Consider the following 13,589-nt stretch of genomic DNA (forward strand, 5'->3'; position numbering starts at 1 on the left):
CAAGACATGGATTTCACCAATCCCCATTTATAAATGTAGTACAAAGGACTTTTTTTAAATGGTCAAGCTTATCAGATTTTATGATAATAACGAAAAAATTCTTAGCTTTATATAAAAGCTTTTGACTATTACTCAAGAAAGTTAATTTCAAATGAAGGCACATATATACCTGGATTATACAGTCTGACCCAGACAAGGTACCTCCTGGGGATTGGCAAGGTGTTTTAAATGTTAAGGTTCATCTTTAGACATCTAATATTCATTCCACAGAATAACTACAATCCTAAAAGTTTCCATGTAGTTTTAAGTAACAATTTCTAGTTAATAAGTGGTTGCAGCAAGAGCAAGTCCAGTAAAAAAAAACACCAGAAAAAACTAGTTTATTTAAAAAAAACCCACACAGAAATAATTAACTGGAGTGTCATTACAATATAATTGTTTCCTCTGAGAACTTCATATCAGTACATTTTTAAAACAATGTAATTTTGTTGCTCCCAAGAAAGTAAACAGCTGAACAGTTTTCCACATCACACAATTTTAATACAAAGTACGATCAGCCGGCAACTCCACCAGATCGAACACAAGATCATTAAGCGCAACAAAACAAATTATTTAAGTCACGGGCCCCTTGAAAACTTAATGGCTCTGTTGTATCAACATCCTTATTGCAGAACTAATGGCCTAAAACCTGTTGTAATTACTTCCAGGTACTACCTACTGTCATATAGCAGGTAGCTGAAAAATTTATACTGAAGTAGACATTGGTTAAAAAAGGTCACACATCCATATTTATCACAGAGAACACAATTTGGTTATTTTACCAGAACTGTATAGTTTATCCCCCACAGCAAATAAAATGCAAAATGTAATTACTATTATCTTCTGTTCCCTTTTTCTTCCATAGCCTATGCTTTCATCACTTGGTTTTTTGTTTGTTTGTTTATAAAATTAATCACAGCTAGCAGGGTAGAAATCACTTTGAGCCTCATGAATGACATCCAAGAGATGGGAAAGGATTAGTTCTCAGTTGCTGCCAGTTATAGCACCAGGTGGCTTTTTCTGCAGTGAAGGTGTTACCGATAATCCCATTACATTGGTACTAAATCTTGCAGACATCAAAATTATCACCAAGGTTCCTTTTCATCCCATCCTTTCCAAATGACTGGAAGTCGCTTCACCTGAAAGAAGTCAAATCCACATGCAGCTGCTGTTTTAGCAGCCAGCGGACTCCCTGAGAATGCCAATCGTGATCCAATTTCGCTGTGCTGGTGGCCCCCTATTCCCTGTCCAATAATACATCTGTTAAAAAATCCTACAGCTACAAATCAAGTTTAATCCTACCAGGGACCTCATGTTGGTCTTGTCTTCCAAAAAGGCAGCAGGTTTTGCTGTCTATCTCTGCTAGTGTCTGGGGAATACTCTTTAAATCCCAGCTCTACTTAGAAGAATAAGCTAAGGATCACAAAACATGACCTCAAAAACCCTGATATGACTATATTCTGACCCAGAGGCATTCATTCTAGGTGAAGATTAGAACTTTGCATAATAAGATTACACAGCAAGTGAATGATATCAAGGGACTATCCATATGCAGCCGCCTGGTTTTCTATAGACAGCCTGTGCTCTGCAATATGCAGTGCAGACGAAACAGAGCTTGGGCTTTCTAGCTGAAATAAAATAGATTCACATAAATTAGTTGGCCATTTCCAGATTCCTAAATCCCCTATTACATCTTTTATTGACAGCTCCTGTGAGGATAGCACAAATGGTATTCTCTTTCTACTCTTTGCTTCTGTAACACTCACTCTGAGGGAAATGTACATAGGTTGTCTAGAAATTAACATCTTGTTTGCTGTAATCTTGGATTACAATTAACTGTACATAATAAAATTAGGAAATAAATGAGCAGATTTATCATTTCCAGAAAACCAATGGCATTGTGTAAGACAGTTTAACATATGGTGCTGAATTTTTTAATACAGGAAAATTGAAGTTGCAGCCACTGACAGTGTGACTAAACAAATCACTGGACTTGACACTAAATAGATTTTTCACTTTCATAAAAAATTTACAGTTGCATTTGCTTTGTATAATGCTTCCCAATTCTGGAATTTCATTGACTATGTAGGGAGAGATTATCAGTTTTTCCTTCCATAACAGAAACTCTTCTCCTAACATTGTCCACTTCTAACCAGACACATTTCTCTACACATTAACTTGCACCATCTCTTTCCCAGAGTTACTCTGAGAGTACTTTAAAAAAAAAAAAAAGCCAAAAACCCAAATTAAAAACTGCACACTGAGTAGGCCATTTAAATATTTATGTTTGAGCTGTTGTTCATATTAAACTATTATTTTAAAACCTCTGCATGAAATTGACATTACATGTGCTAGAAGAGCAAAGGGTGTATATCTTGTTTACTAGGATTCTTCCCATATTAGATACACAATATACCAAATGCTTTAAATATTCTAATTACAATCTGAGGATTCTGAACACCTAAAGCAAAACAAAGAACAATTTTCAAAAGGTCCCTCTCTGCTGGGGATCAGACAGAACTTGGTTTTTATTTCCAGCTGTTGCTTTACTCTAGAAGAAACACTGGACTTGGTCCAGCAAATCTGAACAAGCTTGGTGATATTCTGGAAGAGATTACTTTTTTACACTACTCTACTAGGCACTGCCAGTTTGTCTCCAACAAGAGCTCCTTCATCTACTGATCTCAAGCTGACAAGGAGATTAATCCTGTAAACATGACACACATAACACAATTCGCTGGTGTTAAATAAACAGAGACTACCATCATTTTTCAACACAGATTTCAGGTACTTCTCACTAGTTCTATTGCCTTTGGGAAGCAGCTCCTAACACTTCCACAACCCTGGATAAAATGCTGTTTTAATGGCCAGATGCATTCCAAAGCTTCTCCTCTACAGCTCCACACACTCCTCTTTGCTGAACAGTGAAATACAGATAGCTGAGCAAAGGCGTGGTCATGTACGGCAAGCCTGAGTCTCTGAGGGATGCCAAAATATTCACTTTACAGTCTTCTGCAACAAGGTCAAAGTCAGGACAAACACCAAAGGTCTGGCAGACACCACAGTCACCTTCCTGGTAACTGAGAAAAATGTACTATGCCTATGTCACAAGGGTAAAATAACTAAATGTGTTGATCTTAAATTTCAATATATTCACTTTCTTGAGACACAGACATATAAACATTGAAAATTCATTTCAGTTTAGTAAGACAAAGAGTTACAAGCCTAATTTTCACAATAGGCACTAAAAATCTACAACCCTACAGAACCTGAAGTTGCCCATGGCTCATGTGTCCCCTGCACTTCCCAGCTGACACATCTTGTAGAAACATGATTTTGGAAATACTACTCAAAGCAGTGAATAGAAGAGGGGTAAATAACTCCCCTATGCACTGAGAACTAAAAAAGCTTTTTACTTAAAATATAATGTCATTACAAAGAGGATGATTTGCTGATAAAAACCAGCAAACCCAACAAAAACACCACAAACAAAAACCCAAAACCCCTCCACATTTCAGTACACCATCAGCAAGACAATTTAGAAAAAATACAGTTGTCTCCATCTTATTGCCAATGTTGGTCTCAGAGAGAATGCCATCATTAGAGTAGTCCGCAGTGGTTTAGGAACACAGAAAACACAGAAGTCACACAGTCTGAGATCTTCAAACAAACAGTAAATCAAACCTGACAGACAATTAAACCATAAACAAACCATTAAACACATGAAAAATACAAAAGCAAAAAACAACAACAACGAAAAAACAGTTTTAGCACTGTCAGAAAACAGCAATGAAGAATCCTTCTGTATGTTCATCAACACTCCCCAGTTATGAGCATCACCTTCTAAGGAAATAGCTTATGCACACTCTGCACTAAAAAATGTGTTAAAAAACAGGACAAAGGCAACAGAGACAAGAGAGTGCTCAGTATTTACATTTTCAGGTTAGAACAGAAGAAAAATGCAAACCAAGTGCTTATCACTGTTACTATTCTGCAAAAATGTTGACTGCCCAAACGGCTTTTTAGTTACAAAGTTCTAAATCCATACATGTACGTGGATTCAAGGACTTTTTTCAGAGCAAAATGGTACTTCATGAGAGTTTATGCAGTGAAAATAAACTGTAATCAGTATTTTTTCTCATTGCTCAATAAAACTTTATTAGTTATTTCTGAGATGGTTTACGTGTAAAACACAACCTCTGTAAGGTCTTCTCCACTTAGAGATACAAGTATAAAAAAGTTCCAAACATCAATAGATGAGTGCAATGATATTCAGTCTAAGTTAATCCCCAGACATCCAAATCCATGAATAAAAATTCATCAGTTTTAAATACACTGAGCCTATTAAGCAAGAACAAAAGCATATGCACAAAAGAGCTTTTAATATATTTCAAAGCCCACAAGAGCCATGGTCTCATTAAAATTATAAATTACACAAACATGGAATAAAGATTCAAACTGCAGTGCAGCTAAGCAGATTACAGCAAACCCCGCGTTCCATATGATAACACACCATGGCCCTCCCAGATGGGGGCTTGGAACAAAAAGGCCATCACTGCAGCTAGGGAAAACCTCCTTGTGATCTCTGGTTTCTGTTCAGCAGATGACAGCCAAATAATATGTTGATTATTCTGTTTGTGCTGCTAAGCTTGTAAGATGGAATAAAAGCGATATGATCTATTGTGAACTCCATGCTAATGTGTTGCTCCACTCATAAATAATATACTGAATTTATTCTGAAACTATCTTTTTATCTGAGTTCCAGGTTTTAAATGCGTGAACTATAATAGAAAGCCAGCATAAGCTATTATTTAATTTGATGGTTTAAAGTAAAAGATACAGCTGACACAATAATAAATGTGAAAACTGACTACTTACTGAAGCAAATAAGTAGAGGTGCCTTTCTCCAGTTTAGCAAGTGGTTCTATGCTGAGGTGCAGAGCACCTGCAAGACAGGAGCACACTCCAGCCCCACAACCTGCACTCTCACTGATACCAAACACATCACCAAGCAGGGCCTATGTGTGGCTTATTTTACCACAGACATCCACCCCAAACATAAGTTTCAAATGAGGACATAAGTACTTGTAAAACAGAAAAACAGTACAGAGATAATCACTGTATAACTCCACTAATATTCTGTCTCCCTGAATTGCCTTCTTAAAAACTATTTAGGTTTTAATAAGTGATCAGATTTTATTTCATCTAAATTTGCTCATTTGGTTTGTTCCAAAAATACAGAATGTAGCTTGCCCTTTCTTCCATAATACATTGCTTTTCTAAAAGGAAAATCAGGGACTGGTCATACAGCTCCTTTCACAGATATTTTGTGTTGCTAAGAAAATTGATGATATTCCTACAATTTAATGTTTATGAATTCCAGCTCTTTCATGCCAGAAATGTTAAAAATTCTATTAGAAAAATCACTGTGGCTTGGCAATAGCACGAGAACACCAAGATCAAACACTGCTTCACACTTCTTGGACCACTGGAAGCACAACTGAGAACAGGTGGAAGCATGAAACTCCAAGAATGTGCAACAATTTTCTCAGAAATATAAAAGATGGGTGTAAAAAACCAAGCTCCATTACCTTTATTCCTTTGCTAAGGACACAGTCACAGCTATAAATCACGGAAATACTGAAAACATGGCTACTGAAGAGACACACGTACTAATAAGCGTTAGGGCTAAAACTTCAGATTAATTACTCCCTCATTGCAATGAAATAACACACATCTATTCTTTTCATACAAAACCAAGACAGGACTTCGAAACAATTGGTGACGCTCACGTTTCCAGCAACAACCACAACCTCAGGTTTGGGGCTTTGTTTTTACTTTTTTTTTAATTTTTAATTGTCCCATTTGCAATACACCAAGTTATTCTGCAGTTACCAGATACAGGATTGTTAGTTCTAGGACCTTGATAACAGTTTGGTTTCCCTCAATCTGGTTCAGTTTCTGCAGTTTTAAATGTTAATATATGTAAGAGGAATAAAAATAAATTATCTCTCAGAAAATGCAATAGAGTACCTGAGGGAAAAAAATGGCAGCCCTGCTCCCAGATACACGCTCCTTGAATGGGATTCTCACAAATACAGCATTCTAGCATGGAATTGGCAAACTCAGTGTAGGAGATGGAAGCTGAATCCACTGAGATAAAGAATAATGATAATTTGCTAAAATACAGCCTGGCTTTTAAAAAAGTGCCAGATATTCAGTGCTTTCTGATGGTTTTTTTCACCAAAACATTATTCCAAATTTGAAACAATTTAAGTTTCCCTAAGTAGCCAGTTGTGAATCTGGCTTTACAATGAGTTTTACTAGGTTGCTTGCTTGTCTTTTATCAAACTTTATAACTCACCTAAAAATCTAAATTTTAATTCCTGACTACTTAAAGGCCAAAATGACTGTTTTCTTCATCTGCCTCTCAGTGACCTAATTAGTTTACCATTCTGATCATATTATTTGAAGAGCAGGCAAGGCATCCCCTCTGTGCTCAGCCCAGGTAGAGTTACACATCTCTACCGCATTATTTACTGCGGCACATCCTGGTTCACACCACACCCTGTGGACGGCCAGAGTGCTGTGAAAGCAGAGGAAAGTCCACTGAATCCATGTGAATGTACGGATGGCTCTGCAGGATCTTGTCCTCAGAGAAACCTGAGGGTTGTGCTCTTTTGTGAAGCCTCTGACCAAGATCACTACTTGGGAAAGACAGAAGCAGCAGCATCCTGACCTGGGTCAGGAAGTGCATCCCTACTCCCAGTGCTACCCAGCTCCTTCTAACACACCCACACTCAGTCCAGCCCGACCACTGCTCCCCTGTCTCTGTCAGACTGAAGAGTGAGTGCTTCATAAATCCAAGACGGGCAATGAAAGGGGACAAAACTGCTTGTTAGAGGATACGCCGCTATCTGAAGTTACTTCCACATGGGTGGTAGCTGAAAAATCAAGCTAGCATTCCTATCTGGAATATCTATGGAAGACAATAACCAGAAAACATTATTGGCTAGTACACTGGAAACCTGAGGTTCCATGTTTGTGGGTCTCACCAGGAAGTATGATAAATACAAGGAAAATAATCTCTATTAAATATAGCACTAATCTGTATGATGCTTATTAAAACACTAAGTTAAACTCACGATTCATTTTCAAGATCATTGTTCTACAGGTTTCTGTAATATTATACTGCACAATTCTGAAATTACAGAAACATTAAATAACTCTTAAAATAATTTCTTGTCTTCAGCACATACTACTTTAACTCATGTCTCTTAATTTACTTCTATTTTTAAAGAGCTGTTTAAATTTGACACGGGTTTAAATTTTTTTCCTGTTGCTCAGGATACCCACAAGGATGCATTTAGGTAACATCCAGAGGCTTTCTGAATACGATCATATCATGTTTTATACAATATCATACAACTGGCAAGTCCTAAACACTCCAACTAATTCTTTCGTTTGCCACAGACTGACTGGATAAGTAGTCTTTAAGATTTTTCACACTGAAAAAAACAGGTCTTTTGGTGTCAGAGCTGCCAGGATTAAACATTCTTTCCAGTTGTTGGCTCATGGCCTGAAGATCCTGCACTTTCAAACTTATCCCATTCTAGCCAGTTCAAAGATCAGGAAAATGAAGCCATCTTCTTTGCAGCCATAATCCACGACCCATGCTGTTAGATACTTAAGAACATCTCAAAAGCAAACTACCTTGTTTCAGCTCGCAGCAGGAGCTCAGCAGGGCACTGGGTCACATGACTGCAAACCCAGCCTAGTCAGGTGACTCAGTAGCTAATCTGATTTGGTGACTATAAAACTTTAATCAGTACAGTCTAATACCAGCACATTCCACAAATGATGAGCAAAGCAGCCTGGCGATGTAACAGCAAACACTAATAAGATTACTAATTAAAACTGCCACTAGGACGTGGTTTTTATAGTTCTCTATCCCACACATAAATCCAACAGAAAAACATCACTGAAAACTGGTCGGGCAGACACATGGGTTTGAAATAAAATGGACTGGTGTTTTATTCCAAAACGAACAGCGTTTTGTTCATTGTCACAGAAGGACAAGAGCATACATGAATCTTGTAAGGCACAATTAAAACCTAGCAAAACCAGTAATTTGAAACCAAAGATAACAGAACACATACATCAATAGCACCATGTTGTTGAGAAACACTGCCCACACAATGCTGCTGGCGTTAACTGGAGGTCCCACGAGCCTACACGGGTAACCCACGTGGTAAAGAGAGGCCATGGCAACTGTGCTCCTCTTATCAGCCACAAATATCCAAAGCACACTTCAAGGGCTGCTATTCTGGGGACAGCAGGATTTTCCCCAAATCTGTAGGCTACAGCTTTTGAAGAGAAATGTCAAACGTCCTTGCAGATCAAATTCCAAACCATAACCTTTTCCCAGATGTTCCGATTGCTCTCTCACTCACCATTGTATTCCCTCCATCTTTTTTTCCTTAGTGAATTTTCACCCCAAATCCTCTTAATCCATTTTAGAATCTTCATTTTGCATAGACAAGTAGCTGAATTGGACCAGCAAGTGTACAAGAAGAGGAAAACAGAGAGCTTGATTTCTCCATAGCACAGTTAGGATTTGCAGTTAAAACTGACATCACCATTTGACCAGGTCTACATGACAACATGTGAGCTGCGAGGAAGGAAAGTTGATTATTCTACAGTTTAAGACATCCCAATATAGACACAAATGTTTAAACCTCTCCATTCTCCAATGAGCTGAGTATGAACTGATACAACTGTCCATTGCCACAGCTCAGCTGACAAGAAACAGCTTCCTAAGGCACTTCCTGATCACTTTAAATCATTTCCACATTCCTTAGTTTCTCTGCATTTCCACTCCACCCCTAGAGCAGAAATAGTAGGACTTATCTACCTCATAATGTGCATTTGAGGATGAGGGGTTTTTAGGGTAATGTCCAGAATTACAATTCCTGTGGTCTTGATTTCTGCCAGATAGCAGATCCTAGTGGGATCTTCTCCAATGACTGAAAATTCACCTTTCAAAACTGGACATGTGAATATAAGCAAAACTTCAGTATCATTCAAAAAGAGTGAAAAAGCTATTATTTTTCCTAAAAATGAAGCATCATTGATTTAAAAATAATTAACTAAAAATAAATATGAAATTAAACTTCCATTAAATTAGTTCCTTCTCTATTTGTCTGAAATACAGGTAAAGTCAGATGTTGTAAGCAGTATTTTCATAAGCATATATTCACTTGGAAAGCTTTATTGTATTAAAATGCTAAAATTTGAAAAAAAACCCCACCTATTGAAAAACAGATCATTTCCACTCGCTTTCTAAATCAGTAGGAATTTAACTGCACCCATCATGTTAAAATGTGAGAGAGGAAAAATGAACATCACAAACAGAACTACTGCCATATTTTAGAAGTTCAGTTCTTGTACTGAAAAAATTATATCCACTTCTCCATTATTTTGGTTATATATGAAACAGTCTGTCTTGTTGTAAGTTACAATGTAAGACACGGTTTCTCTACATTTGGAAGGATGTCTACCAAAAAAAATTGTAACAAAAATATCACTTTTTTTAAAAATACATGATTCTGAAATAGCTACAAAGTTCACAGCTAGCAAGAGCTGGAAGGTTCGGCTGCCCCTCCCCACTGTGTGTTTTCTGCCCTTTTCCATACAGCATCAGCTCGGCAGGATGACCCAAATACGGCTATTAAGAAAGTCGTTAGACAGTTCCAAGTCAGGTTAGTGACTCAATCAGCTCAAGCAGGGAACTGATAAGCACCAGGGTTTGCTGGACTGGAAACAGAGGAAGAGAAGGAAGTGACACTTCCTATTTTGCAGCCCTGACCCACTGTACCTGTTCCTGAGCCAATGAGATTTCCCACAAACGTGCACTTTATCCAAGAAATACTAAAACTGGTAGGGGCACAAGCATTCCCATTTGCAAAATACTTTCATTATGTGGGGCTCCAATAGAAAAGAGGGGGGAAAAAAAAGAGAAAGAATTATTTAGCCTCCAATTTTAACTGCCCTGTACGAAAATGAGGTAAAGTATAAAAAAACCCTTACATGTCAGGCATGTAATGAAAAATGAAAGAACAAAAGAGAGGGCTCAGCCCTGGATGTATGTTTACACCTATCCTGTGAAGTTAAGACAACCTATAATAGTGTAATTTTAAAAGAACTTTAAAAATTTTTAAAAAACAAACAAGGAAATACTTTGTGTTAATGAAGTAAGAAAAGAAAATGTACTGCTTGGAATGGGAAAAAACCATCACAGAGACTGAGTACATGCAGTTTATCACTTGATTCTGACAGGTAAGTAGTGACTTACCAAAGATATCCTTACTGGGTTATGAGCTTCTACAACAAAGGTCTCCAACAGATATCCTGCAATTGTGAAGTGTTACACACACCTGCAAGCACTCATACCTGAAATATTTAGGGGTTTGGGCTCCAGGATGACAGTACAGTGGCAGAGTTTACTGTGATATTCTAAAAGTGAAGACCTCTCTCTATGTTTCAGCCTCCTCACTCAGTTATACAGAATTTACACCACAGGATCCCACTGACAAAACCAGATTCCCAAATTATTTTAAAAGAATTGTGAATTATGTTTGGGTCTTTATTTTGCTAGCCTTTCCTATTCCAGATATTCACAACTCATTGGTCATGTATTACAGAAATGAAATTAAACAGCTATATTTATTTCTTGCCATGTTTTCAAATGTCCTTTGATTTTCTCCTCTACAGACAGATACTTCTAACTTTCATTAAACAATAATCTATATTTAAAATTAAACATTATTCAGTATTTTACAATTTACCAGCAAATACAGGACATTATGACAACCTCTTGACACTTCTGATAGAAGATCTAAAACTGTCCACTGCTTAACAAGTAAAGAAGCTTGGCCAGCAGCAAAAAAAAAAGCCATTTCATCAGCTAGGGAAACATAATACTGAAGCTTCATGCTTGAATTGGATATGAAGGAAAAACTCTGAGGTTCAGAACTGCCCACATATTGTTGCTCTTTCATGCTGCTCATATTTAACATGAGGATTTTTTTCCCCTCAATTAAGAAGAGACTCAAGAACAACAGGTGCTCAAAATTTTGGCTTAGAATGACAGTAAACATTATTCATTGAAATTAAAGTGTGAGAGTGAGGGATGTAGTGGCTAAAGCTTCGTTTTTATATTCTGCTGTGTACAAATGTCTTCAAGTAGCTTGGGATGCATCTGAGTCACCAAAAGATGAAAAACAAATATAAAAATACTTGTGATAGTGGCTGTTCTGAGAGGGGCTTCCCTTGCCTTCAGACTACCAAAACAGAAAGCGTTGACTGACAAAGCAAGCATACTAGAATTTGTCAAAGCATTTTAATGTCCAACTTTTTCTACCACACGTCTTGGTCCAGGGCCATCACACTGATGCAAGATCTTGCTCCCGAATTAAGGTATTAAACCACACACTTACTACAGGTTCGCGGCCATGTACAAACAAGACAGGGACCCCAAGAATACTCACATATTATGTTACACGCAGCTACGTAAATACGTTTTACAAGTACTTTTCCCTTCCAGGGTCTGATGCCGCCAGTGCGGCGCCAGGCGAGCCTGTCCGCTCCCGGCCCGCTGCGCTCCCGGCCCTACGGACACCTCGGGCATCTGCGGAACCAGGGGGGTGTCCCCTCCGCAGCACCCGCGCCACACTCCCCCCACCGGTCCGTGCCCGCTGCCGGTCCCCTCAGCCCCAGACAAAGCTGCGGTGCCCCCCAGCTGCCCCAGACAAAGCTGCGGTGCCCCCGAGCTGCCCCAGCCCATCCGCACCCCCGGCGCCGCTCTCACCTCCCCGCTCGCTGCCGGGCGCCTCAGCCCTTCCCCGCCCGCCGGCCCGGCACGTGCCAACAACGCGGGCTCCTATTGGGCGGGGGTTCCCCTAGCCGCTCTCCCATTGGCGGAGCGCGGGCCCGGCCCTCCCGGCGCGCCCGGCCGCGGTCTCTGCCCGGCCCCGACATGGCGGCGGCCGGCGGGGCGCGGGGCTGCACCAGCTTCCAGCGCAGGCCCGGGGCCGGCCCCCGCCCGCCCGCCGTCCCGGGCACTCGGCCCTCGGTGCGCCACGGGCAGCTGCTGCTCTCCAGCGGGCTGCCCTCCCTGGACTGTGTTCTAGGTTGGTGGGAGCGGGACTGGGACTCGGTGCTGCCCCCCCTCCGCCCCGCCGCCCTCCCCTTTGCCAGGCCCTGCCTGCCCTCGCCTCCCGTAACCCCGCGGCTGCTCCCGCAGGCTTTTCCTTCCTCCCCACAGTCCCTGGGATTGGGGGGAGGCTGGGAGGGGGAAGGAGGACGGGGCAAGGCAGGATGTGTTTCCCGCCTTGAGCTTGCGGAGGTGCGGATCGCCGTGTGCAGTGCACGGCCATCGCTCTGAGCAGCCTTGCTGGAGTGCAGACCTGCTCCGTAAATTGACTTGGCAGCACATTGCTGGCGCGTTTCACACTGTCACGGGGAGGGCTGGGAGGGTTTCGGCTTGGAAAACCATGTGTGCTGGATTAACGCGTGCCTGAACGCCGGGTAGTTCGGGTTCTCTGGTGGGGCAGTGGTTGGAATGTGTTGGGATTCTCAGTGTGTCTTTTCTGTCTTGCTTGCCACAGGTACATCATTAAAGTGCCCCACTAAGATAAGTTGCACTGGTGTGACGCTGTTTTTACTACCTGTGGATCTGCCTTTGCCTGCTGTCAGTGTCAGGGTGTGAGATGGTCCCGTGGACTCATCTGTTGTGACTGTTGCTGTGTTATCGGTGGCATGAACTGGCACTTCCACGTGGATTGGGAACTAATTCATTTTGCTGGTATAAACAGCGTGGTTTATCTGTATGCACCAGGGCTGTGTGATCCTTTAACTCTTCACACAGTTGCAATGCATCTTTAGTGTACATGCATGAGAGTTCTAGGTGAGAATGGTCTGATTTTATTCATTCATCCTTGGAATACACAGAATGCACCACTTTTCTCTCTAAGGATATTCCATATGAGTAATGATAATATAAAAGTTGAATCCATTGTATAAAGAACATTTTGCAGCCTGTGTATCACCTTTTTGTGTGTGTCTGCGCTTTCATCAGGGATTAGAGTCATTGTGGAGAAAGCTCTTCCTGCTTCAGAGAGAAATATTTCATTAATGAGTGTAATTTGTGAAGCCTTTTAATTGCATGAAAAGAAGATTTGCATTAAATATTCCAGTTCATATTTCTTTTTAGAAACAGTGGATTTTGCACAGCATGGCTCAGAGGATGTAGATAGCTCCCGTGGTGGCAGTCTCCTAAAATACTAGGCACCTGCTAACAAAATTAGTGGTTTGTTATGGAAACTGAGGACGCTTCCAATAAACTCAGGATCTCTTCTACATTTTCCTTGTATTTTAAATATTTAATCATTTCCTGAGCTTACTAATATTTATACTTGAACATGAAGGAAATTCCTTGCCCTTAGGAACAGCAACTTTTGAAAATACTTTTAGATGTTTTTTGGGTTGTG

At 40.2% G+C, this 13,589-nt stretch overlaps 2 protein-coding genes across 3 annotated transcripts in view; one reads left to right on the plus strand and one right to left on the minus strand.

The window, feature by feature from the left end:
• Window positions 1-11,946, minus strand: part of IMMP1L (inner mitochondrial membrane peptidase subunit 1) — a 32,510-nt gene extending 20,564 nt beyond the window's left edge. Inside the window, exon 1 of one of the 2 annotated variants that reach the window (XM_082284503.1) lies at window positions 11,909-11,946. The gene's annotated coding sequence lies outside the window, so the exon portion shown is untranslated. Of the gene's footprint in view, window positions 1-11,588; window positions 11,689-11,908 lie in introns of those variants that run through there. The other variant, XM_082284504.1, reaches the window with a different exon arrangement.
• A 130-nt stretch (window positions 11,947-12,076) lies between these two features.
• ELP4 (elongator acetyltransferase complex subunit 4) overlaps window positions 12,077-13,589 on the plus strand; it is a gene marked incomplete at its 5' end in the record, with an annotated part of 136,575 nt that continues 135,062 nt past the window's right edge. Inside the window, one exon of the mRNA XM_082282817.1 lies at window positions 12,077-12,230. Coding sequence (XP_082138943.1) covers window positions 12,077-12,230 — 154 coding nt within the window. The remainder of the gene's footprint in view (window positions 12,231-13,589) is intronic.

Source organism: Coloeus monedula (genome assembly GCF_965178545.1).
Source record: "Coloeus monedula genome assembly, chromosome: 6".
Taxonomy (NCBI): Eukaryota; Metazoa; Chordata; class Aves; order Passeriformes; family Corvidae; genus Coloeus; species Coloeus monedula.